General features: G+C 39.0%; 2 protein-coding genes across 6 annotated transcripts in view; one reads left to right on the top strand and one right to left on the bottom strand.

Annotated features, from left to right (window-relative positions):
• Positions 1 to 12,007, bottom strand: part of FIRRM (FIGNL1 interacting regulator of recombination and mitosis) — a 43,590-nt gene extending 31,583 nt beyond the window's left edge. For 2 of the 4 annotated variants that reach the window (XR_012032989.1, XM_072830532.1), the window contains exons 1-8: positions 11,818 to 12,002; positions 9,343 to 9,382; positions 7,186 to 7,274; positions 6,002 to 6,106; positions 5,370 to 5,510; positions 3,343 to 3,508; positions 1,807 to 1,891; positions 1,036 to 1,174 (exon numbers count right to left, since the gene is read on the bottom strand). Coding sequence is in view for 3 of the 4 variants with exons in the window: in XM_072830532.1 (XP_072686633.1) it covers positions 1,036 to 1,174; positions 1,807 to 1,891; positions 3,343 to 3,508; positions 5,370 to 5,510; positions 6,002 to 6,106; positions 7,186 to 7,274; positions 9,343 to 9,382; positions 11,818 to 11,928 (876 nt within the window). In the remaining variant the exon portion in view is untranslated. Of the gene's footprint in view, positions 1 to 1,035; positions 1,175 to 1,806; positions 1,892 to 3,342; positions 3,509 to 5,369; positions 5,511 to 6,001; positions 6,107 to 7,185; positions 7,275 to 9,342; positions 9,383 to 11,496; positions 11,752 to 11,817 lie in introns of those variants that run through there. The other 2 variants (XM_072830533.1, XM_072830534.1) reach the window with 2 other exon arrangements.
• Positions 12,008 to 12,054: 47 nt separating this feature from the next.
• On the top strand, positions 12,055 to 14,864 carry METTL18 (methyltransferase 18, RPL3 N3(tau)-histidine). Of its 2 annotated transcripts, none has more exons than XM_072830551.1 (3): positions 12,055 to 12,296; positions 12,474 to 12,905; positions 13,504 to 14,864. In XM_072830551.1, the coding sequence occupies exon 3, from the start codon at positions 13,714 to 13,716 to the stop codon at positions 14,809 to 14,811; it is 1,098 nt and encodes a 365-aa protein (XP_072686652.1). In that variant the 5' UTR covers positions 12,055 to 12,296; positions 12,474 to 12,905; positions 13,504 to 13,713; the 3' UTR covers positions 14,812 to 14,864. The 2 variants fall into 2 exon arrangements, with proteins under 2 accessions (XP_072686652.1, XP_072686653.1); XM_072830552.1 differs by having other exon boundaries at positions 12,474 to 13,052.
• The last annotated feature ends 12,007 nt before the right edge of the window (positions 14,865 to 26,871 follow it).

Here is a 26,871-nt window from a genome sequence, read left to right as displayed (position 1 = left end):
TGGGAAAGAAAAGGAGAAAAGAAAGAATGTAAGGGGAGAATAGATAAGAGAAAAAGAAGAGAAGCAAGAAGGAAAAGGTGACCCTAAAGTCTTACAGCTGCTCCTCAGTTCCTTCTTACCAACTTCAGAACTCCTTTTCAAACTACTGTCCTCCCCTTGGGTGGGTCCTTCCAGATAACCTCTGCTCCTGGAGTTGCAACCCTGTGTAGCAAAGGGAGGAACTTACACATCCACCCCCATGGCTGCTGGGTAGGGAGGGGCACAGGTACAAATGAATTGCCTGTATCCGCTAGCAAGTCCACAATGGGAAGGGAGGTTACTGTTACTTTACGGAAGAATATTTAACTCATTTTCCCACCGAAATTATTACATATAACTCTTAGGTCCTGAAAACTATTAATCCTATAATTTAGGGCCATTATGGGTTAAATAAAATTTAAAGGGCTAGTCTGAGAACAAAAGTCATTATGTATAAAACTGTTATAGGAAAATGAAATATTAATTTCCAATAAACTTATAAATTTTAATACAGTATGTTTCATAAATGGGATGCCAATTCAACACTGTAACTTTTTGAAATCAAAATAAATATAAGTGTGCATGATTTTGAGCCCACAGACACATACACACACAGCTGCATATCCCATCACTATAGGGTTGGTGAAGAACAGACAGTCTGTGCTTCTATCACACGACCTGAAATAAATACAGGACTAAGGAGTTAGATCTGTGACCTCGGGTAGGAAAGAATGAAAGAATTCTGAAGATAATGCCTTGTCTAAACCAGTTATTACATAAAAAGCTGGGGATGGGGGTGGGTGGGAGGGACAACAGCCAGTTTCTAGACAGAATACAGGTAGGAGTCTAATGCGATGTTTGGGGTGAAAAATAATTATGGACTATAAATAATCATAGATTGAAAAAAATGCCCACAAAAAAACAAATCAAAACCCTTTGAGGTAAACTGATACATAGATTCAAATGAGACTGAGTAACTGCCTAATGAACATAGAGCTGCTGTCACACCATACTTACCCGTGCATCTGACTGTGTTATCTGCTCGGCTAACTGTAAACAGGAATGGAAGGAGAAAAGAATGTCCTCACACAAGCTGGTGATTATATCTCTGTGTTTCAGCTGACTCTTTATAACTGACTGGTGCTTAAGGCTCTGCCTAAATGAATAAAAAAAAAAAGAATACAGTCATAAGTAACACATCAAGTAACATAGGACCATAAAAATATGACTTGAAGTAACATGTAAAAATCATAATGCATCATCTCTATTAGACATGGCATCATTAAGACATGCTGATGTTACCTCTAAAGTGGTCATGTTAGCTTTATTAAGTGGCTAATTTCTTATTCCTCTTTATGAAATTTATTGAACTCTTACTAACATTCCACATATTCTGCTAGGCCTTGAGGATGGACAAGTGAATGAAGATACAATCTCTGCCCTGTCTGCATGGAACTTGTGGTCTAGCACAAGAGAGAACATTAAATAATTTTAAGAATAATTAATTACAGTTGTGAGAAATACTAAGCTAGAAAAGTCCAGGATACTATAGTAAAGATCTAAAATAACTCATTCTCAAGGTAAGAGGTGCAAGGACCACTATCACAAGGACGTAACACTTAAGCTGACATGTGAAGGATAAACAGGAGTCAGCAAGATGCAGAGTATGGAGAGGAGCAACCCAAGCAGAGGGAGAGAGTGTGAGAAGGCCCCAGGACAGGAGATAATTAAGATTTTGGATATTGAAAATACATTACAAAAAGCAAAAGCAAAAAAAAAAAAACTTACTTAATTATAAATTTCCAAGTATTGGCATGAAACGCATGGTCCATACTGGAAATAACAGAGCAGATATCCAACAATGAATGAATAACTACAAAAAAAGAAAACAGAGCTCTGAGGACATTCAAATGTCATATGGGGTGAGTTTCTTCATAATTTAAAACTATCTGCTGAACAGTTTAGACATTTGTTAAGATAGGCAATGCAGTTAGAAAGTTTCAAAATAATTTTTAAAATAAGTGTCACATTATTGATTTACGGTTTTTACAAATTACAGAAAACTAATTTTTGACATTTACACATATCTAAATAAAACTCAATGTCCTAAATAAACTAAAATAAAATGTTCAGCAGAATAAAAGCTGTGCCCTTTTATAATTGAAATATTCTATAGATATTCTAATCCAAAATGCAAAATAAGTTGCAAAGGAAAGAACACCAAATAAGGAAGAATTAAAGTAAATTTGCAAAGTATTTATGGAAAGCTTCTACGCTTCCCTTTTACTTATAAAAATGACCAGTGACTTCCCTTTCTGTGTCTATACTCTTGGACGTTTCTTTCCACACTGATCTGGGCCTCAGCTCCATGACTTACTTTGGTCAACAGGATAATAGTGCTTGCACATTGGGGCTTGTCCTCTCCTGATGGTGACCCTGAGGCCGTCATCAGGTGACAGAGCCTGGGCTAGCCTCCTGGATGATGTGCCATACATGCCAGCTCCATGCTTCTGCCTCCAACAGTGAGATATGGATGAGGTCAATGACCACAAAAACACGAGTGAGTGAACCAGCTGTTACCATGTAGAGCAGAGAAAGCCGTTCCAGCTAAGCACAGCCTAAACTGCTAACTCACAGAATCATGAATAAGTAAAGCAGTTGTTTTAATCCACTAGATTTTGGGGTGGTTTTTTGTAGAGCAGGAGGTACCTGATACACAGCACAAACCCAACTTAACTCTAACCCAAAGCTATAAAGCTTTGCCCTTATATATTACTGTTTTTCACACTCTGGGTTATAATCCACTGGTGAGTGATAAAATTATGAAGTAGCACTCAGTAATTCTCTAAAAATAGTATGACAGAGCACATTATATGCAAAACAGGTATTATTTTACATATAATAAATGCAGTCTATATATACAGAGTCATGAACATAACATATATATAGGCAACTTATAATTCTCCGGAAAGAAATGCAAACTTCATTTCTTACTCAATTATAGTTTAAAAACTCTGAAAGTTACTGCCTCAGAATCTGGACTACTTTACAAGATATAAAGTTGCATGACTTTACTAATCACTGGGGAAAAATCATGTATGGTGAACATTAACTGAATATACAAATCTATGTTAAGGCACCACATATCAATTTTATAAATTCTAAACTTTAAAGGATTAAAAATTTATCAGGTAGGATTTAAATTTTTTTATACATAATGAGTAAATACCATGAAGCATTAGAAACAACACTAGGTTCAGTAACTTAAATGGATATACAGTTTAGTCAACATATATCACATAAGTAGGAAGTTTCCTCACTCACCTATTACCATATTCAAAACATCATCATTTTCATCTATTAAAGGATCCATGCATACCATATCCAATAGTTCCATTAGCTGCTTTTGAAGAGAATAGGCCTCCTTGAAAAGAGCCTGGAGAAGGTCTGAAACTAGGTGTAAATGTCCAGAATAGATAGATTCACTAGCCTGATCACAAATAAAAATGAGAGAAATTGCAAATCATAAAAAGCTTAAGGCCAAATTTATTTTGAGTCATTCTATCAAAGCTCATAACTTCAGTGCTTTCTACTGAATCACATATTTACTCATTAAAAAAATGTTTAGTGACTACCCCTTATATAGTGTGTGCTTTATTATATAGAACTAAAAGGGACATACATAACATTCAGTCAGGTGCATGACTTTTAGCACTCTATCACCAAAGAGAAGCATTAAACTAGTGATTTTATTCACCCTATAAATACCAGGCTCAAAACTGCCTGTGACCCACAAATCCTAATTTTTATGCTTTAAAGGTGCCTCAGGAATAGAGATGGACTACAAAAGGACTCGTGTCCTTTTTATAGGCAGCTAATCATTAAGGAATTCATCTGATCCACCACTGCCATAATAGAACAATTTCAGGATTCCTTTAACTCAACACAAATCTGTCTCTTCTTTCTTTGTAGAAAGGAAACAGAATAAACAACAACAAAAAACCCACAAAAGCCCATTTTTTTATAATCACTTCCTTTTAACATTTTGAAACAAATTTACATACAGGTGCACCTCAGAAATACTGCAGATTCAGTTCCAGACTACTGCAATAAAATGAGTTAAATAAAGTTTTTGGTTTCCCAGTGCATATAAAAGTTATATTTATACTACACTGCAGTCTGTTAAGTGTGCAATAACACTATGTCGACTGCTGATGGGAATGCAAGCTGGTGCAAGCACTCTGGAAAACAGTATGGAGGCTCCTCAAAAAGTTAAAAATAGAGCTACCTAACAATCCAGCAATGACACTACTAGGTATACACCCCAAAGATACAAATGTAGTGATCCAAAGGAGCATCTGAACCCCAATGTTTATAGCAGCAATGTCCACGACAGCCAAACTATATAAAGAGCCGGATATCCATTGACAGATGAATGGATAAAGAAGATGTGGGGTGTGTGTGTGGGGTGTGTGTGTGTGGTGGGGGGGGGGGTGAGGAGGATGACATTATCAGCCATCAAAAAAAAAAAAAATGAAATCTTGCCATTTGCAACAACATGGATGGAACTGGAGAACATTATGCTAAATGAAATAAGTCAATCAGAGAAAGACAATTATCATGTGATTTCACTCAAATGTGGAATTTAAGAAAAAAAACAGGATCACAGAGGAAGGGAGGGTAAAATAAAACAAGATGTAATCAAGAGGGAGACAAACCATTAGAGAATCTTAACCATAGGAAACAAACAAGGTCACTGGTGGGGAGGTAGGTGGGGGGATGGGGTAACTGAGTGATGGGCATTAAGGAGGGTACTTGAAGTAATGAGCACTGGGTCTTATATGCAACTGATGAATCACTAAACTCTACCTCTGAAATTAATAATACACTATAAGTTAATTAATTCAATTTATATTTAAAAAAGCAATGAATATACCTTAATTTAAAAATATTTATGCTAAAAAATGCTAACCATGATCTGAATTTTCAGCAAGTCATAATCACTGATCACAGAACACTATAACAAACACAATAATGAAAATGTTTGAAATATTGTAAAAATTACCAGAATGTGATACAGAGACAAGAAACAAGAGAATGTTGTTGGAAAAATGACACCAACAGACTTGCTGGACACAGGGTTGCCACAAGCTTCCAATCTGTAAAAAAACAGGATCTGGGAAGTGCAAAAAAAACAAGGTATGCCTGTACGTGGTGGTTTTGTTCTAATGAAAAGTTTATTCCAGTAATATAGGCTAATATGTAAAATCCTAAATGCAAACACTATATCCCTCAGCTCTTTTGCCTGTGGATTCCAGGCCATTGAAAGTATACTCAGACACATTACTCACCTTACAATGTACAAATGTACTTTTGATTACATGTAGGACTGAGGAGGGAAGACTATGAATATTTTCTAGAATGATGGATTCCTGTGTGGCACAGACATGCTGAACACATCCTGTAAGAGCTGCTAGGAGCTGCACCATTGTCTGGAAATAAGGAAAGTTTCATTCACAGTATGTTTTTGTGCAAAGACGTAGAAAAGTATCAGACAATATGCTAAGTATTAGGGATATAGCAGTTAGCAAAATGCACACTCTGTTCCTCCTTTCATTGAATGTTAGTCTATCAGAACTACAAATATTGGAAGAACTGGCTCCCATTTGGTTTAAAAAAAAAGTTGGAATCCTAACCCACACATCAAAGCATACAGCAGATGTTGTACATATATGCTTTAAAATTACAGGTAAGGCATGCTATCTTGATTATTTGTTGTCTGATACAGTTTGATGTTTACTCAGCATGAAACTGTATTAAAAAATACAAAATTTATCTTTTTGCATTCATATCTTTAATTCTATAAATTTAATTCCAACACTGAGTCACTACATAAAGGATACATAGCTAATTAATGTCAGTATAAAAATTCTTACAGTGTTTAAGCTCTTTCCCTATGTCCTTCCTAATAAATTTGACATACTTGTAAAATATTCCTTAGAGTGGTCTGGATTTCTAAATTATGGCTTGACAGTCCTTTGGCTTGACTGGTTAACTCGTACATCATGTCATCAAATAATTTCACAGTCTGTAAAAAGCAAGCACATTATAAATAAAGAGTAACAGAAAACACTACAAAGGGAAGACATATCTTTAAAGGAAAAAAAATCAGATAATTTTTCATTAGTAATAGCTATGGGATATTATCTGGTTTAACAACGGCACTCAATAAAGTAAATGAAATTATACATATATATCATATATGTAACAGCTAGATCTTTTTCTGCTGGTCAAGAAAAAATTCTAAGAAACTTTGAGATAGAGATGAGATTGAGAACAATCAAGTGAATACGAGTAATAGGAATCTTGATGATTATCTGCTTCAAAGCTAAATCCAGAAATCATTTTAAAATGTTTCATTTTTGGCAAGAAAATACCTTTAATTCCTACAATTTAAAAACAAGTCTCTTTTCAGAGAAAAGATATACCAATATATCTAAAAGGTAATAATGTAGTTGGTGAACTTAATGTTTTCTCTTGGCTATTCTAGCCTCTTTTTAATTTTAAGACTTCTTTAATAAAATTTGGCTCCTGGGGTGCCGAGGTGGCTGAGTCAGTTGAGCATCCAACTCTTGGTTTCAACTCAGGTCACGGTCTCAGGGTGGTGAGATCAAGCCCTGTGTAGGGCTCTGCACTCAGTGGGGAGTCTGCTTGGGATTCTTTCTCTCCCTCTTCTTCTGCCCCTCCCCCATGATCACTCCTGTGCCATTTTCTTTCTAAAATAAATAATCTTTTCCTAAAAATTGGCTCCATTTTTCTAGACAATGAAATTTAACAATAAACTACAGAGAAGATACTTAGCTAACTTCATCAATCCTAATTTTTCATTGAATTGCTATGAAATACAAGAGTATTTAAAATTAGCTATAAATAATGTAAATTCAATTAGGAAAGGATCTATACTACTTAAAATAATTTTTAATTACCTAATGATCACACTCACCATCATGTTCTCACATGAGATCTATTTCTGACTACATTATTTGTATTTCAGATATGCTGATACATTAGGAAAAAAGGAGCCACAGTTAAGAACAAATGATCTAAAATTGAGGCTAGATTAAAACAGCCTTTAGAACATGTAGACTGATTAAAATGATATTACACCTTTGGCAGCACTTGTGAGAAGAAAGTCTGTTCCAGCGTCAGGTGGTCCATATGAGGTAAAAACATTTCCACAATAATCTTCAGAATTTCTATAAAGCAAAACAGTAACATATTTTATTAGAATATTAAATCATGTCAGTCAACAGAGATCACTACCCCCCTTCCCCAAACACAAAAATATGGAAGTACTACCAATCTGAAGCCTTGTACAACAGTTTCAAAATGCCATATTCTCTGTAAAGAAACTATTTTTTAAAGATTTTATTTATTTGACACACACACACATACACAAGTTGGGGGTGGGGAGGAGAGGGAGAGGGAGACTCCCTGTTCAGCAGGGAGTAGGACACAGGGCTGGATCCCAAGACCCTGAGATTATGACCTGAACAGAAGGCACTTAATTACTGAGCCACCCAGATGCCCCTATGGAGAGAAACTATTAAATATCTGAAATAATAACATGAAAACAAAAGCTCAAAAAGATTCTGTATGTCAAGCCATTGAGGACCACTTATTGGATGTGGGTACATCTACTGAATAGGATTTGCTATCATTAAAATTATTGTTAGAGATCATTTAAAACTATGAAAAAGGGGATCCTTGGGTGGCTCAGCGATTAAGCATCTGCCTTTGACTCAGGGTGTGATCCCGGAGTCCCAGCATCAAGTCCCGCATCAGGTTCCCTGCATGGAGCCTGCTTCTCCCTCTGCTGTGTCTCTGCCTCTCTCTCTCTCTCTCTCTCTCTCTCTCTCAATCTGTGTTTCTCATGAATAAATGAATAAAATCTTTAAAAAAAAAAACACTATTAAAGTATTCACAATACTTTAAGGCTAAATGACTAAGCTTCCAAATTAGTATACTCCCAATCTTACTATATCTAAACATGTATATACAAATAATAATAGCCTAGAAAGATTGTATAGGGATCCCTGGGTGGTGCAGCGGTTTGGCGCCTGCCTTTGGCCCAGGGCGTGATCCTGGAGACCCGGGATCGAATCCACATCGGGCTCCCGGTGCATGGAGCCTGCTTCTCCCTCTGCCTATGTCTCTGCCTCTCTCTTTCTCTCTCTGTGACTATCATAAATAAATAAAAATTAAAAAAAAAAAAAGAAAGATTGTATAGAATCAAGATGAGAACGTGCTATACCAAAACCTTAACCATGTTGGATTAATGATTGTTTCATTATCTTTTCTGATTTTCTGCATGTTTTAAAATTTTTTTTAAGATTTATTTATTTATTCATAAGAGAGACACACAGAGAGAGAGAGACACAGGCAGAGGGAGAAGCAGGCTCCATGCAGGGAGCCCAATGTGGGATTCGATCCCAGGTCTCCAGAATCATGCCCTGGGCCAAAGGCAGGTGCTCAACCGCTGAGCCACTGAGGGATCCCTGTTTCAAATTTTCTTTTTCTTTTTTTTTTTTTAAGATTTTATTTATTTATTCATAGAGATGCAGAGAGAGAGAGAGAGAGAGAGAGGCAGAGACACAGGCAGAGGGAGAAGCAGGCTCCATGCAGAGAGCCTGACATGGGACTTGATCCCGGGACTCCAGGATCATGCTCTGGGCTGCAGGCAGCGCTAAACCGCTGCACCACCGGGGCTGCCTGCTGTTTCAAATTTTCTACAGTGAATGTATAACTCATACTCAGGATAAAAAAAAACTTTAAAAAATTAGACTCAAAAGTCAACATAGTTGAAAATTATAAATATCCACAACCAACTGAAGTGCAAACAGAATAACTCAAATTTGAGTAAACTGTGTAGTCTAGTCTTTAATTCATCTCTTCTCCTAACCAAATAAGTAAATAAAAAAATCCAAGTAAGATTAAAGAACACAGATAAAGATGAAAAAGTCAACCGAGAGCAGACTGCAAATTATGTTTTACATAGGTCTAACCAGTTTAACAACTAACATTTAAAATATCAATGTGTTTATATGGACATTATCAACAGTTCTGGTATCCATCTAAAAAAGAGCTTAAAACTGTAAGTACTACAATTTAAAGGAATTTGGTCATTTTAAGTAACTGAAATTTACAGAGGCTCTAACACTAATAGAACATATTTGAAAGGAATACGAAACTGTACCGAGATATGTTGGACTCAGACTGTAATGACATCAAAATATATTAAACAATTAAGATAATTTTACTTACGAATATGCTCGATCCAACTGTCGGAATGCTGATACATAGAGTAAAAAAATTAAGGAAGACACTAGTATCACAGTAATAGGATATTCACTACTAAGAACAAATCTAAAAAACAGCCTTCTTTAAGTTTAGGCAATGATCAGTAAGAAACTGAAAGTAGATTCAATTTACTGGCTTAATTTGCTTTTAAAAATTTAATGTTCTTAGGTAGACTACAGTTTAATGAAAATACTTCAAGAAAATACTTTCAAAATTGAGCAGGGATAAGATTGTCTTTTCAAACTATGTACAGTTAATATACTTTTGACAGATGAGGAATAGTACTATATTATCCATGGATTTCTGGTTTCTAAACGGAAAGAAATTTCTTCCTCCTTCACATCTCTCCAGTATTTTATTTGCACTCAACACTTTGTCTCCTGTCCATGTTACCTGTGTATCTTACCAACCTTATCAGACTGAAATTCTTATGCACACAGCAAACACAAATATGTGACATTAAATTATCCTATGTTCATTACAATAGTAGTAATTATATGATAAACTGTACACTTGTATACCATCAGGAATTGTTAAAAATGTTTTATTGTAAAATAAGATTAAAGAATGTGTCAGTAAGAAAAATGAACAAACTATAACTTCATCACATTAATACAAGAATTGATCCTTCTTCTGACATTTTACTTTGCATATATGAATTTTACAGCAGAAATCGAAATGAGGTATAGTCAGTTCATTTTATTTACTTTAATAGGGTCAAACTTGTCTTACAGAAAAATTTCAGCAATGGTCAAAAAAATGTTGGACCCTTCCAAAATTAAACCTAAGTTAATGATTATGTAGACATGCTGCAAGTAAAGACAGGAAAATAATATGTAAAGTTCAAAACATGAAAATAATTATGTTTGGGTGATGTGACTGTATAGATTTACTAAAAACATATCTTTCATTTGTTGAAAAGTGTTGAAAATTGGGGGAAAGGGATCCCTGGGTGGCTCAGCGGTTTAGCCCCTGCCCTCCGCCCAGGCGGTGATCCTGGAGTCCTGGGATGGAGTCCCGAGTAAGGCTCCCTGCTTCTCCTGCTTCTCCCTCAGCCTACCTCTCTGCCTCTCTCTGTGTCTCTCATGAATAAATGGATAAAACCTTAAAAAAAAAAAAAATGGGGGGAAGAACAGGTTTAGGTTCTTTTGAATGTTAAGTCTGAGATGCAAAACCAAGTGGAAATGTTTCCTTCAATAACTGAAGTCCCTCATAAGGTTGAGGGAGAAAAGAGGAACCATGTTCCTTATCTTTGTTCCCCCAAAGCCTAACACCCTGCCTGGTATGTATTATGTAACCAGTAAAGGTTTTGAAGTTGGAGGATGGCTGTGCATTTCCCAAGTGGAAATCCTTCAAGACAGGGATTCCGAATCCACACAATGACTAAGAGACGGCTTTGGTACCTAAGCGGGGTTTTGCCCATGCCTATGTGAAAAACTTCTACATAAGGGTATTATGAAGAATTGCCTTCAGATGTAAAAAAAAAAAAAAAAAAAATTTTTTTTGAAACTCTCTACAATGAAGGTCATTTTTTTTTTTTTTCTTTTAAGCGTAGCTTCTGTTGAAAGGTGAGCTCCTGGGCAGCCCGGGTGGCCCAGCGGTTTAGCGCCGCCTTCAGTGCAGGGCCTGATCCTGGAGACCCGGGATCGAGTCCCACGTGGGGCTCCCTGCCTGGAGCCTGCTCCTCCGCCTCTCTCTGTGTGTCTCTAATAAATAAACAAAATCTTAAAAAAAAAAAAAAAAAAAAAAAAAGTGAGTTCAAAGATGTTAAAAAAAAAAAAAAACTTTTAACATGGAGAGCTAGGATTCCAGGCACATTCACAAGCACGAGAAAAAACAGTATGCACTTGGACCGCGGAGGCGTTAATGACTCAAACTCAGTATTTGAAAGCCAATTACAAAAGGAAGCACCTCCTTCTAACCAGCAATAAAGCCAAAAGAGGTCTGAGAAGAACATTTTTATTACAGGACGTCTGTTACACACATGGCACCGTGGCAGATGTACGTCCTTTAATTCTCTTCATCCTGAGAAAGGTATCCATATTCACCATCCAGTTTAGAGGTGAGCGCTCGGAGCATCTCCCTAACCTCATCCAGCTATTAGGAGTCAGAGCTCACCTGAGAGGTCGGGCCTGAGGGCCTGCCTCCCCTGTCCCTCCAGGCGAAGGTGCATCGACGCTTAACCGCAAGGGACAAGTGCAGAAAAACCCAAAGGCACAAAGCGATGGAGAAAACGCCACAGCCATGGCCAAGATCATTGAGCGGAGCATCAGTGCGAGCCCTTCCAGCGCCAAGGGGAGGCCCCCGCCCGCCCCCTGTCCCCCATCTCGCTCATCAGCGAGGAACCCAACACGGCCCGGGGGCCAGCGGAAGAGGCCACAGAAAGGCGGCGACACCTGCCCCACACCCCCTCCGGGTGGAGCCGACAGTGAAGGATATAAGGAGCCGGGGCAGCACGGACGGCAGTTCCCGGCGGCAGAGCTCCTCGGTCCAGCCGCTTAACTCCTCCAGGGGAGCCGCGCTCGCCGGGTCCGCGCGTTCCTGAGACATATTCCGCCGACCAGCACAGCTTCAAACCGCTCCCGCCACCGCCAGACCGGAAACTCCCGCCGTCCCGGCAGGCCTTGCGAGCTCTCCGCCGGCGCCCGTAACCATAGAGAGGAGGCCGGGCGCGTTCCTAGGGAGCCCTGGCGCGCGCGGCTGGGGAGGCCGTCGGGCTAGTCTGGGCGGCGGAGGGCTCGCCTCGCGGGTGCGCGCCGCCCCTCCCGAGGGTCCGAGTTGGCGCGGGCTTCGTCGGCCCTGGGCGCTGGGCGCTGGGCGCTGGGACCTTCCCGGGCGGTGAGCGTACTCAGGACCTGGTCGCTGGAAACCTTGCACTCAGGCGCTTTGCGGAGGTCCCCAGAGGCCGAAGGCCCCAGGTTTGCTACGGTCTGTCCCATCGGGCTTGGAGCCCGCACAGCTGCGGTCTGGGTGCAACTGGCACCTGCAGCCAGAAAATGAATGCAAGCCTCAGGGCGCGGTGGGGTAGGCAGACACCGGCGCCTTTTTTTTTTTTTTTAAGATTTATTTATTTATTTGTTTATTTTTTATGATAGACACAGAGAGAGAGAGAGAGGCAGAGGGAGAAGCAGGCTCCATGCCGGGAGCCCGACGTGGGACTTGATTCCGGGGCTCCAGGATCGCGCCCTGGGCCAAAGGCAGGCGCCAAACCGCTGCGCCACGCAGGGATCCCCCACTGGCGCCTTTTTACCCGCTTCACCGTGCCACCCAACTTCGTCTGTCTCGTGTGATGGAAATAAAGACCCCGCCTGCCGGAGTTGTGCAAACTGAAGCAGATGGTATTACAGAGTATCTAGCACTGTCGATCCTGTGAAGAGTTTCAACCAAGTTGCTTCCACTTTATAAGGGCCTCTGCAGTCAGTGCCCTTATTTTGTTTCTCTACCACCGAACTAATCTTTACTGATTACTCCAAATTTCTCCTGCTGCTTTGCATCTAGGGCTGCTGGTCTTCGCTAGATGTTTGTAGGTGAGGTCATTTGGATGAATTTACGCACACCGGAGCATACCCCGTGCAGGTTTCTAAGGGGATGCTCACTTCCCAAAATAAAATCTTAAAGGCTTGTTGCTTGAAACAGTAACAGACCGCAGTGAAGAGATGGTGGCAGTTTAGGGGGTAGGTATGTTTGGACAGAGTCGTGATGGGTGAGAGACTAAGATAGGCTTGTCCTTTGCGGGCTGACAATTTTGGACCTTATGTGTTTTTCACGTTGTTCTGTTGTCCTTTTGTTTGTTTTTACAGTTTATTCTCTTTCCCATTTTTTTGAACTCTGAAGAGTGTGTGTATGTGTTTCTTTTTAAGAGAGGGATCTCTCCTTACACAGCTTTTACAGAAAAGGCAGCTGTGTAACAGAGCAGGATACTGGTTAATGTTACATTACTGAAATATGTCATTTTACCTTTCTTTTTGTTCATTTGTTTTTATGTAAGCTCTGTGCTCAATGTGGGGCTTGAGCTCAGAGCCCCAAGATCAAGAGTCACATGGCTCTACCAACTGAACCAGCCAGGTGTCCCTCAGTTTACTTTTTAATAAGAATTCTTTTCTTTTTTTTTTTTTTTCCCTTCAGAGCTAATTTGAAAGAAGATCAAAGACCTCTAAAAAGTCATTTGGAAACATCTGTAAATATTTGTAACTGCATATAAGCAGCTATAGAAAAATTAATCCTCAGTGAAACTAACTGAATAGTTGAAGCAGGTTTATGTGTGTGTCATCGGTTCTATCCAGAAGTAGAAGAATCTTTATTTGAATTTAAGGATTGTGTGCCTTTAGTGAGAGGATGACTTTTCAGTTTAATTTCACCATAGTAAACCACCTGGAAAATGAATCAGTGCCTCTTGGAGATGGAGCTTTGGCTGTGGATTCCTCCAAAGAGTCTTCAGTCTCAGAAGGTAAACACAGGGACAGGAAATGTTCTACAGAACAGTTTGACTTACCTCAGGATCATTTGTTGGAACATAAGCAACTGGGAAATGCAACTCCCTCTCAAGACACAGACAGCTCACTCACTGCAGCAAACAGTTCAAGTAACTTGGAGCCACAGGAAGAACATCCCTACATAAGAGTTGCCAAAGAGCATACAGTGCCTGAAGATTTAAAGAAAGTGTTAGAAAACAAAGTCATAGAGACATTACCAGGTCTCCAACATGTATCAGTAGTGAAAACCATCTTGTTGAAAGAGAATTTCCCTGGAGAAAACATAATTTCACAAAGTTTTTCTTCTCAATCTGATCTGATCACAGGTGTTTATGAAGGAGGCTTAAAAATCTGGGAATGTACCTTTGACCTCCTAGCATATTTCACAAAGGCCAAGGTGAAATTTGTTGGGAAAAGAGTGTTGGATCTTGGCTGTGGATCGGGGTTGCTGGGTATAGTTGCGTTCAAGGGTGGGGCCAAAGAAATTCATTTTCAAGATTATAACAGTTTGGTGATTGATGAAGTAACCTTACCTAACGTAGTGGCTAACTCTACTTTGGAAGACAAAGGAAATGATGTAAATGAACCTGATGTGAAAAGATGCAGGAAATCAGAAGTAGCACAAGAATTATCTAAATGCCGGTTCTTTTCTGGGGAGTGGTCTGAGTTTTGTAAGCTTGTACTAAATAGTGAAAAATTCTTTGAAAAATATGATCTCATTCTTACCTCAGAAACCATTTACAATCCAGATTATTATGGTACTTTGCACCAGACATTCCTTAGATTGTTAGATAAAAATGGACGGGTGCTTTTGGCCAGCAAAGCACATTATTTTGGTGTAGGTGGAGGTATTCATCTCTTTCAGAAGTTTGTAGAAGAAAGGAATGTATTTGAGACTAGAACACTCGAAATAATTGATAAAGGACTAAAGAGATTCCTAATTGAAATGACTTTTAAGTAACCCAGTTAATGTCCACTGAGTGTCCCAACTGAAATAAACAGAATAACCAAAAATTTGTTTTGAAATGTTTGATTTCTGCTTTGCTATTATTTTTTTTAATTATGATGTTTGCTTATCCAAATAATATACCAGCTATATTAATAACCTTGTACTTGTTAGGCTAGACTAGATGAATAGTGTCCTGAGCATTTGATGAGATTTAGATTATTTTGTGGGAAAGTGTTCTGTTCTTGACCTTTATTTGGCCTTTCTGCCACCTTTGATGTTATATAAATTTGTTCTTGGGGAAACTTGACATTTCCTATTTCAAGTTTGAATTTCTCCTCAGTTTCTGTTTACATGAAGTGTCTGGTCAGATCACCATGCCATTAATTCTAAGGGCATACATATACATCACTAAAAGGTACAAACCTAAATACTAGACTGAAAGCCTTAGGTAAGTAGGAAGAAGTTTTTGTTTTATTTTTATATTCATTTACCTCATATATAAGAGTAAGAATGCTAAGCAGTTGAATTCACAATGAAATTGAAGCAATACAGGGGAATCATGATAGTATAAAATTGATACCAAAAACCAAATAAAAAACAAACATTAAAAAAGACAAAATAATCTATATTTTATCTTAAGAGACCAGAAAAAGAAGAGCAAAATAAACCCAACAGAGACAGAAAGAAGGAAATAAAGCTTAAAGCAGAAATCATGAAATAGAGAATAGAAAAAAAATCAAAGCCAAAAGTGAGGTCTTTGAAAAGATCAATACATTTAAGAAGCCTTCAGCTAGACTGACCAAGAAGTCTCAAATTATTAAAATCAGTAATGAAAGAGGGAGTATTACCAGTAACGGACAGAAACCAAACAGCTTTTAAGAAAATTACACAAGATCTAATTCAGTGAAGACACTGTGTTTTATGTTTGGGAGACAGTATTGTTAATCCCCAAATTGATCTGCAGATTCAATATGATCCCTAACAAACCTTCACATATGTACCAGCATTTGTTATTTCTTGTCTTTTCCATGATAGCAACTCTAACTTGTGGGCATCTGTGCATTTGCGAAGTATCTTTTACAACCTTAAAAGGCACAAAAGCAAGTATTGAAATATAATGAACTTAGAATTAGGCCTTTGGATCTTTGTATCACAATGTTGAAGCCAGATTTTGAAAATCAGACTTTTTAATTTTGATAACTGAATTTCATATACAAGAAATATATGTGAAAGGGACACCTGGGTGGCTCAGCGGTTGAGCATCTGCCTTTGGCTCAGGGTGTGATCCCAGGATCTGAAATCAAGTCCCACATCAGGCTCCCTGTGAGGAGCCTGCTTCTCCCTCTGCCTATGTCTCTGCCTCTCTCTCTCTGTGTGTCTCTCATGAATAAATAAATAAATCTTCTTTAAAAAAATATATGTGAGAAATAATACAATAAGATTTTGTAGAATCTTCATCTGTTTTCTCCCAACAGTAACATCTTGCAAAATTACTGTAAAATATGACAACTGGAAAATTGACATTGATATTGTCGAGATATAAAAGAATATCATCATCACAGAGATTCCTTCTGTTGTCTTTTTTTTTTTTTTTTTTTTTTTGGCCACATCTCCTTTCCTATCTGGTTCCTTCCTTTCCTAACCCCCCAGAAACTACTGACCTGTTCATCTCTATAATTTGTCATTTTTTAAATGTCATACAGAAGTGCCTGGGTGGCACAGTTGGTTAAGCTTCCAACTCTTGGTTTCAGCTCAGGTCGTGGATTTCAGGGTTGTGATCTCTGGGTTAAGAGATCAAGCCCCAACTCAGGTTCTGCTCAGTGCAGAGTCTACTAAAGACTCTCTCTCCCTCTGCACCTCCCCTATCCTCCACTCTCTCTTCTCTTGCTCTCTCTAAAAAAATCTTAAAAATAAAAATTAATAATGTCAGACAAGTAGAACCACACAATATGTCACCTTTTTTAAAAAAAGATTTTATTTATTTATTCATGAGAGACAGAGAGAGGCAGAGACACAGGCAGAGGGAGAAGCAGGCTTCCCGCAAGGAGCCCGATGTGGGCCTCCATCCCAGGATCCGTGATCACACCCTGAGCCAAAGACAGATTCTCAACCGCTGAGCCACCCAGGCATCCCATGTGTCACCTTTTGGAATTGGCTTTATTTCAGTCAACATAATCTATAGATTCATTCAGGTCCTTGCATGCATCAGTTGTTTTTTCCTTTTTTTCTTTTTGTTGTTGAATAGTGTTAAAAAAAAAAAAAAAAAAACTTAACAGTGCTTACGGTTAAGCCCTTTTAGCCAAGGAAGTAGGAGACCCTAGGGGGAAAGAATGGAAAAGGAAAATCTCAGATTCTGGGAAGCATGGACTCCTTACTAATTAGATAGGAAAGAGGAGAGAAAAAGGTTTTGAGGCTAGTGTGAAAATGTTCACATTTGACAACCTAGAGTTGGGATCTGCCTTCCCTACCTGTAATTATAGCATAATTGAAAGTTACTATTTTTATCTTTCTTAGAGGTACCTAAAATAATGGTACAACTTGGATTCAATGAAATGTGTTATGGATATCAGGTAGGCACTTTATATAACATTTAATATGACCTTGTGAAGTATATGTCATTCCCACTTTAATAAGATTATAATTGCCAGCAGTTTTCAGCATTGACTGTATGGTGGGCAGAAGAGCTTTACATAAGCTAACACTTGGGTAAAAGTGCACATTTAAAATCACCATCACAGCTTGGGCGCAGCCCAGTGGAGAAGGTGCTCCGTGTCACAAAAGGATCCTTTACTGCAGCCCAGGGTTGAAGCTCCCAGCCAACCAGGATGGTTAGAGGAAGCCAGCATGTATTTATTACACTAGGTGTTCTCTCACAATTCTGATTCCTGTCTTCTTAAGGAACTCTAAGTTCAGATAACCTTTAAAAGTAGGTGCATCACTGGAGCACATGGATGGCCCAGTCAGTTGGGCATCTAACTCTTGGTTTCAGCTGGGGTCGTGATCTTAGGGCCCTGCAGCCACCTGGCGTTGGATCCTGTTGGACCCCACTCAGGCTCCGCCTGGGCTCTGCACTTGATGAGTACTCTGCTTGGGTTTCTCTCTCCCTCTCCCTCTCCCTCCCCTCTTCCTCTCTGGAATGGATAAATAAATCTTAAAAAGAAAAAAAAAAAAGTAGGTCCATCATCTATAGAGGAGATTGTCAAAGGTTGTGTTTTTTAGGAAGGATTAACACCCTATTTAAAAGATTATTGTAAAGGGCAGCCCGGGTGGCTCAGCGGTTTAGTGCTGCCTTTAGCCCAGGGTGTGATCCTGGAGACCTAGGATCAAGTCCCACGTCAGGCTCCCTGCATGGAGCCTGCTTCTCCCTCTGCCCCCCGCCCCTCTCTCTCTCGAATAAATAAAAATTTTAAAAAATGAAAGATTACTGTAAAAATTAGAATAATAACAAACAGCTTGAAAACCCAACTGTTACTAAAGACAACAGGCCATTCTACCCCTCCCAGAGCAGGATAAGTGGCCAGTAAAGTTATGATTTCCAAAAAGATGATGAAGGGAATGCTATAGCTATTCTTTTCCATGGTGTCCACTGATGGAATGGAAAAAATAGTTGGGAAGGCTTGCCTTCAGCAGTTACAGATCTTAGGCCTCTACAGTAGAATCAGAGGTACTCAGTCTCAAGGAACCCCAGATGCCTCAGCCATGCTGCTGCTGGACTGCACAGTGTCTTTGTGCAAAGGAAAAGAAGCTTCATCCTCTAGGCCAACTCAGCCCCACATTAGGAAACATGATGGGGCAAACAGAACAGGGCTGTTTTCAGCTCCATTTGCCCCCCTCAGCTCTTAATAGCCCAGTGACCTAGTCCTACAAACTTCCACAACTTTCCAACTTTCCTTTTCCATGAGACATAGGGAAAGGGACAATAAACTGAGGAGCATCAAGAGACCAATGTGACACCCACCAAATGCAGAAAATAAACACTGTAACAGATGGTGACTTTTTTTTTTCTTAAGATGACTTACAGTCTTTCTCAAGGGGCCTGCAAGGTAAATGGAATAAATCTTCGTTATCACACAGCATGTGAACTCTAGGGAAACGCTGGTTCTGGGGCTTAGAGCTACAGAGGCAAGTATTCCCATGTGACCTCCACTGGACACAGGACACTGCTCTGTCAGTCATCAAGGAGACCTTGAAACCTGTTCCTATTCCCCTGACAGGAGTCTCAGAAGCTCTTGGGCTGTCCTGGCTGCCTAGCAGCTGCAGCACAATTCTGAAAACCTCTTAACATATCCAGCTAGCCATATAGGACACATGTAACTCTAGCAATTTCCTCAGTACATCTGTCATCTCCAACAGTCCCCCACCAGCAAGGGGGACTGCTCCCAGAATAACAGACACCCATCATTCAATTGCCTCTCAATCTGAGGCTACAAAGGACAAGTCAGTATGCTTCAGAAAGCAATAATGAACTCACCCATTCTGAGAAATTTAATTCCTCAAAGAAAGACATAGAACGAAATAGTATCCTTGTTCTGTTCATGGAAATCTGAGGCAGGAAAGGTCTGGGCTCATTTAAATTCTTTGTGTCTAAAATCTCCTAGAACTCAAAATTCTATTTGGTCCCTGCTAGTTTAGGCTAAATAACTTCTGGTGGATTTATATGAACTTGATTCTGAAACCTGTCTTCAAAAATGTGAAAAAGACTGTTTGAGGGGGTATCTTTTAGGGGAGAATTTGTGTGAAGAAATAGAATTAAGTCTACAAACTCAAAACATACCCATTTGGTCAGTGGCACACCACATTCTCATTAACCTATCTCTATGCCAGATTTTTTATATTCAGCCTCTGTGTTTTAAGAATCTTCAGAGGGAGATGCATTTTCAATGATTTGCTTTTCTTTCCAGAGCTTTCCACAAATTGAATTCTGTTTCCTGTTTCCTTTGCTCTTTTCAGCCTTCTCCAGGAGTTTTACAATAAGAAACAGAACAGATTCCCTGCTCTAGGAAACGACCTCAGAGAAACATTTTCTAGGAAGAGTGGCACAGATGTTCCTAATGCTCTCAATTTTAGTTCCTTTAACAGGAAATGTATTCAAACCTGTGTTTTAAACATTAAGCCACCACTCTCTTCACCTTATGACTGGTTTTCATTTTCTCAGAGTGGGAAAAAGTTCTTATTCTGTGACCTCCCAACAAAATACTTCAGAAACTCCTCTTCCCTGTCTCCTATAATCCTGTAGTTTAGCATAGAGATAACCTTAGAGTGAAACTCATTAGAGATTTTTATGTCTCTAGTAATTCTAGTTTTCTATCATCCATTATTATCATATAGACATTTTACTCAATTGCTTAAAAGTAAGTGACAAAGCCAAATGTCAAAGCCTGAATATAAATTATTTTATCCATAATTGGTCTAAAGAGTCATCCTGGATGGGTCACATATAAACATGCTGCAAAGGTTTCTATCTTTTGGAAATACTTTAGTAACAGAAGAATTGAGCCCCTCCCAGGTGCCAGCACCTTCAAATTGAATTTTTCCAACACTTGCCTATCACATAGAATTCTGCCCTAAAGCCCAGATGTGTTCCCATTCCAACAAGAATTCATCAAGTACTTATTTTGTATCAAGAAGACAATTTGTGTCTTTAATAATTTCTGTTAAAGAAATATAATACTTGTAAGAAAAATTTACTGTTCTGTAGTAACTGAACGCACTTGTAGTTACACCCTATTTCTCCTGGATGTTTATAGAAGTGATGTGATGAATAGATGAATCCTCAAACATCTTTGACTTCTATGTACCCCTTTTACTGTGATTTGTGCATATCCTTTGTTAATCAAGGGACTTTGTCAAATTTAATTTATGAAGGGTCAGAGGTTAACTAACAGGAAACAGAACAATAGGTAACTGACAGCTTTGGACTGGAGCCTCAAAAGAAGAGAGATGCGTGAGAGCAAGCAAGCAAATAAACAAAGAAAACCAGGGAACATAGTGGGGAGAGGAGAGAAATAAAGGATGACAGTGAGACAAACAAGGAATTATGTTAATTAAAATTTAGAGCAGCAGAAAGAGTTCTGGGAAAGGTAAGATGGTGGAACCGAAGGAAAAAGACCAAAACCAGGGAGTCAAGAGCTGCTTGGAACTTGCACAATAGTTGAACTTTTAAACAAATGTCTAGAGGAGAAATCACTGGTAACTCATGGCAGAGAAGCCAAGCAAGAGACAGAGTTGTGTGACTAAGATAAGAAGCTAATGTCAAGCATTGAATGCTAGCCCAAATGATCTTGCAGTGACGATAGCATTTCATCCCAGTCAGTTTGGGTTTATGCGATTACACCACTGAGCTTTATACATGAATGACCATACATTCTAGTATGCCTGAGGCAGTCCTGGGTTATACCCGTTGTCATGTCTGGCTTAAAATTCCAGCACCCTCAAAAGTTTATCGATTTGGATGATAAGTATATGGTGAGCCTATTTATATCAATCCTGTAGCAGTATCCTTAACTTTACAATTGTGTGGAATGAGTTGCAATTGAAAAAAAAAATCACTCAATAAATATTAACTTCCTTTTTTTGATATTTTTTATTGGAGTTCGATTTGCCAATATATAACTTAACACCCAAAGCTCATCCCATCAAGTGCCCCCTTCGATTTGCCAATATATAACTTAACACCCAAAGTTCATCCCATCAAGTGCCCCCTCCATGCCTGTCACCCAGTCATCCCAGCCCCCCGCCCCCCTCCCCTTCCACTATCCCTTGTTCGTTTCCCAGAGTTAGGAGTCTCTTATGTTCTGTTACCCTCACTGATATTTCCCACTCATTTTCTCTCCTTTCCCTTTTATTCCCTTTCACTATTTTTTATATTCCCCAAATGAATGAGACCATATAATGTTTGTCCTCCGATTGACTTACTTCACTCAGCATAATACCCTCCAGTTCCATCCACATTGAAGCAAATGGTGGGTATTTGTCATTTCTAATGGCTGAGTGATATTGCATTGTATATATAGACCATGTCTTCTTTATCCATTCATCTTTCAGTGGACACCGAGGCACCTTCCACAATTTGGCCACCGTGGACATTGCTGCTAGAAACACTGGGGTGCAGGTGTTTCGGTTTTTCACTGCATCTGTATCTTTGGGGTAAATCCCCAGCAGTGCAATTGCTGGGTCATAGGGCAGTTCTATTTTTAACCCTTTGAGGAACCTCCACACAGTTCTCCAGAGTGGCTGCACCAGTTCACATTCCCACCAACAGTGCAAGAGAGTTCCCCTTTCTCCACATCCTCTCCAACATTTGTTGTTTCCTGTCTTGTTAATTTTCCCCATTCTCACTGGGGTGAGGCGGTATCTCATTGTGGTTTTGATTTGTATTTCCCTGATGGCAAGTGATGCAGAGCATTTTCTTATGTGCTTGTTGGCCTGTCTATGTCTTCCTCTGTGAAATTTCTATTTATATCTTTTACCCGTTTCATGATTGGATTGTTTGTTTCTTTGCTGTTGAGTTTAATAAGTTTTTTATAGATCTTAAATACTAGCCCTTTATCTGATAGGTCATTTGCAAATATCTTCTCCATTCTGTAGGTTGTCTTTTAGTTTTGTTGACTGTTTCTTTTGTTGTGCAGAAGCTTTTTATTTTGATGAAGTCCCAAGAATTCATTTTTGCTTTTGTTTCCCTTGCCTTCATAGATGGATCTTGAAGAAGTTGCTGTGGCCAAGTTCAAAAAAGGGTATTGCCTGTGTTCTCCTCTAGGATTTTGATGAATTCTTATCTCACATTTAGATCTTTCATCCATTTTGAGTTTATCTTTGTGTATGGTGTAAGAGAATAGTCTAGTTTCATTCTTCTTCACATGGCTGTCCAATTTTCCCAGCACCACTTATTGAAGAAACTGTCCTTTTTCCAGTGGATAGTCTTTCCTGCTTTGTCGAATATTAGTCGACCATAGAGTTGAGGGCCCATTTCTGGATTCTCTATTCTGTTCCATTGATCTATATGTCTGTTTTTGTGCCAGTACCACACTGTATTGATGATCATAGCTTTGTAGTACAACTTGAAATCTGGCATTGTGATGCCCCTGGCTCTGGTTTTCTTTTTCAATATTCCCCTGGCGATTCGGGGTCTTTTCTGATTCCACACAAATCTGAAGATGATTTGTTCCAACTCTCTGAAGAAAGTCCAGTGTATTTTTATAGGGATTACATTAAACATGTAAATTGTCCTGGGTAGCATTGACATTTTCACAATATTAATTCTTCCAATCCATGAGCATGGAATATTTTTCCATCTCTTTGTGTCTTCCTCACTTTCTTTTAGAAGTGTTCTGTAGTTTTAAGGGTATAGATCCTTTACCTCTTTGGTTAGGTTTATTCCTAGGTATCTTATGCTTTTGGATGCAATTGTAAATGGGATGGACTCCTTAATTTCTCTTTCTTCAGTCTCATTGTTAGTGTATAGAAATGCCACTGATTTCTTGGCATTGATTTTGTATCCTGCCACACTACTGAATTGCTGTATGAGTTCTAGCAATCTTGGGGTGGAGTCTTTTGGGTTTTCAATGTAGAGTATCATGTCATCTGCAAAGAAGGAGAGTTTGACTTCTTTGCCAATTTGAATGCCTTTTATTTCATTTTGTTGCCTGATTGCTGAGGCTAGGACTTCTAGTACTATGTTGAATAGCAGTGGTGAGAATGGACATCACAGTCGTGTTCCTGGTCTTAGGGAAAAGGCTCTCAGTGTTTCCATATAGAGAATGATATTTGCTGTGGGCTTTTCATATATGGCTTTTAAGATGCTGAGGAATGTTCCCTCTATCCGTACACTCTGAAGAGTTTTGATCAAGAATGGATGCTGTAGGGATCCCTGGGTGGCGCAGCGGTTTAGCGCCTGCCTTTGGCCCAGGGCGCGATCCTAGAGACCCGGGATCGAATTCCACGTCGGGCTCCCGGTACATGGAGCCTGCTTCTCCCTCTGCCTATGTCTCTGCCTCTCTCTCTCTCTCTCTCTCTGTGTGACTATCATAAATAAATAAATTTTTTTTTAAAAAAGAATGGATAAGAATGGATGCTGTATTTTGTCAATGCTTTCTCTGCATCTATTGAGAGGATCATATGGTTCTTGTTTTTTTCTCTTGTTGATATGCTCTATCACATTGATTGTTTTACAAGTGTTGAACCAGCCTTGCATCCTGGGGATAAATCCCACTTGGTCATGGTGCATAATCTTAATGTACTGGTGGATCCTATTGGCTAGTATCTTGCTGAGAATTTTTGCATCTGTGTTCATCAGGGATATTGGTCTATAATTTTTGGTGGGGTCTTTGGTTTTGGAATTAAGGTGATGCTGGCTTCATAGAACAAGTTTGGAAGTACTCCATCCCTTTCTATCTTTTGGAACAGCTTTAGTAGAATAGGTATTGTTTCTTCTTTAAATGTTTGGTAGAATTCCCCTGGGAAGCCACCTCTCCCTGGACTTTTGTGTCTTGGGAGGTTTTTGATGACTGCTTCAATTTCCTCCCTGGTAATTGGCCTTTTCAGGTTTTCTGTTTCTTCCTGTTCCAGTTTTGGTAGTTTGTGGCTTTCCAGGAATGCATCCATTTCTTCTAGATTGCCTAATTTATTGCCGTATAGCTGTTCATAATATGTTTTTAAAATCGTTTGTATTTCCTTGGTGTTGGTAGTGATCTCTCCTTTCTCATTCATGATTTTATTAATTTGAGTCTTCTCTCTCTTCTTTTTAATAAGGCTGGCTAATGGTTTATCTATCTTATTAATTCTTTCAAAGAACCAACTCCTGGTTCTGTTGATGTGTTCCACAGCTCTTCTGATCTCGATTTCGTTGAGTTCTGCTCGAATCTTTATTAACTCTCTTCTTCTGCTGGGTGTAGGATCTATTTGCTGTTTTTTCTCTAGCTCCTTTAGGTGTAAGGTTAGCTTTTGTATTTGAGTTCTTTCCAGTTTTTGAATGGATGCTTGTATTGCGATGTATTTCCCCCTTAGGACTGCTTTTGCTGCATCCCAAAGATTTTGAACGGTTGTATCTTCATTCTCATTAGTTTCCATGAATCTTTTTAATTCTTCCTTAATTTCCTGGTTGACCCTTTCATCTTTTAGCAGGATGGTCCTTAACCTCCACGTGTTTGAAGTCCTTCCAAACTTCTTATTGTGATTTAGTTCTAATTTCAAGGCATTATGGTCTGAGAATATGCAGGGGACGATCCCAATCTTTTGGTATAGGTTCAGACCCGATTTGTGACCCAGTATGTGGTCTATTCTGGAGAAAGTTCCATGTGCACTTGAGAAGAATGTGTATTCAGTTGAGTTTGGATGTAAAGTTCTGTAGATATCTGTGAAATCCATCTGGTCCAGTGTATCATTTAAAGCTCTCGTTTCTTTGGAGATGTTGTGTTTAGAAGACGTATAGAGTATAGAAAGCGCTAGATTGAAGTCACCAAGTATAAGTGTAGTATTATCTAAGTATTTCTTCACTTTGGTTATTAATTGATTTATATATTTGGCAGCTCCCACATTCGGGGCATATATATATATTGAGGATTGTTAAGTCCTCTTGTTGGATAGATCCTTTAAGTATGAGATAGTGTCCCTCTTCATCTCTCACTACAGTCTTCGGGGTAAATTTTAGTTTATCTGATATAAGGATGGCTACCTCTGCTTTCTTTTGAGGACCATTTGAATGGTAAATGGTTCTCCAACCTTTTATTTTCAGGCTGTAGGTGTCCTTCTGTCTCAAATGAGTCTCTTGTAGACAGCAAATAGATGGGTCCTGCTTTTTTATCCAGTCTGAAACCCTGCGCCTTTTGATGGGTCATTAAGCCCATTCACATTCAGAGTTACTATTGAAAGAAATGAGTTTAGTGTCATCATGATATCTATTCAGTCCTTGTTTTTGTGGATTGTTCCACTGGACTTCTTCTTAAAAGGGAATTTTAAGAGTTCCCCTTAAAATATCTTGCAGAGCTGGTAGGGAGGTCACATATTCTTTCCGTTGCTGCCTGTCTTGGAAGCTCTTTATCTCTCCTTCCATTTTGAATGAGAGCCTTGCTGGATAAAGTATTCTTGGTTGCATGTTTAGGATTTAGGACCCTGAATACATCCTGCCAGCCCTTTCTGGCCTGCCAGGTCTCTGTGGAGAGGTCTGCTGTTACCCTAATACTCCTCCCCATAAAAGTCAGGGATTTCTTGTCTCTTGCTGCTTTAAGGATCTTCTCTTTATCTTTGGAATTTGCAAGCTTCACTATTAAATGTCGAGGTGTTGAACAGTTTTTATTGATTTTAGGGGGGGGATCTCTCTATTTCCTGGATCTGAATGCCTGTTTCCCTTCCCAGATTAGGAAAGTTTTCAGCTAGGATTTGTTCAAATACGTATTCTGGCCCTCTGTCCCATTCAGCACCCTTGGGAACCCCAATTAAATGTAAGTTTTTCTTCCTTCTTCCCTTAATCTATCTTCATGGTCTTTTACTTGTTTGTATCTTTTTTCCTCAGTTTCCCTCTTTGCCATCAACTTGTCTTCTATGTCACTCACTCGTTCTTCCACCTCGTTAACCCTTGTCCTTAGGATTTCTAGTTTGGATTGCATCTCATTCAATTGATTTTTAATTTCTGCCTGAATAGCTCTAAATTCTGCAGTCATGAAGTCTCTTGAGTCCTTTATGTTTTTTTCTAGAGCCATCAGTAGCTTTATAATAGTGCTTCTGAATTGGCTTTCTGACATTGAATTGTAATCCAGATTTTGTAACTCTGTGGGAGAGAGGACTGTTTCTGATTCTTTCTTTTGAGGTGCGGTTTTCCTTCTAGTCATTTTGCTCTGTGCAGAGTGGCCAAAAACAAGTTGTATTGGGAAAAGGAGAGAAAGAAGGAAAGAAAAGAGAAAAAGAAAAAAGGAAGAAAAAAAGAAAAAAAAGAGAAGAAAAAGAGAAAGAAAAAGAAAGGGGGAAAAAAGGTGGGGGAAGCAAACAGAAATAAAAAAGAAAACAAACAAACAAACAAACAAAAAAAAACCACGGGGGAGTATCTTCTGATTCTGTGTACTTTAAGTCCCTTGACTTCCC

This window comes from Canis lupus, chromosome 6 (assembly GCF_048164855.1).
Source record: "Canis lupus baileyi chromosome 6, mCanLup2.hap1, whole genome shotgun sequence".
Lineage (NCBI taxonomy): Eukaryota > Metazoa > Chordata > Mammalia > Carnivora > Canidae > Canis > Canis lupus.
Note: the sequence above shows the minus strand (reverse complement) of the source record. Positions and strands in the feature narration are given on the sequence as shown.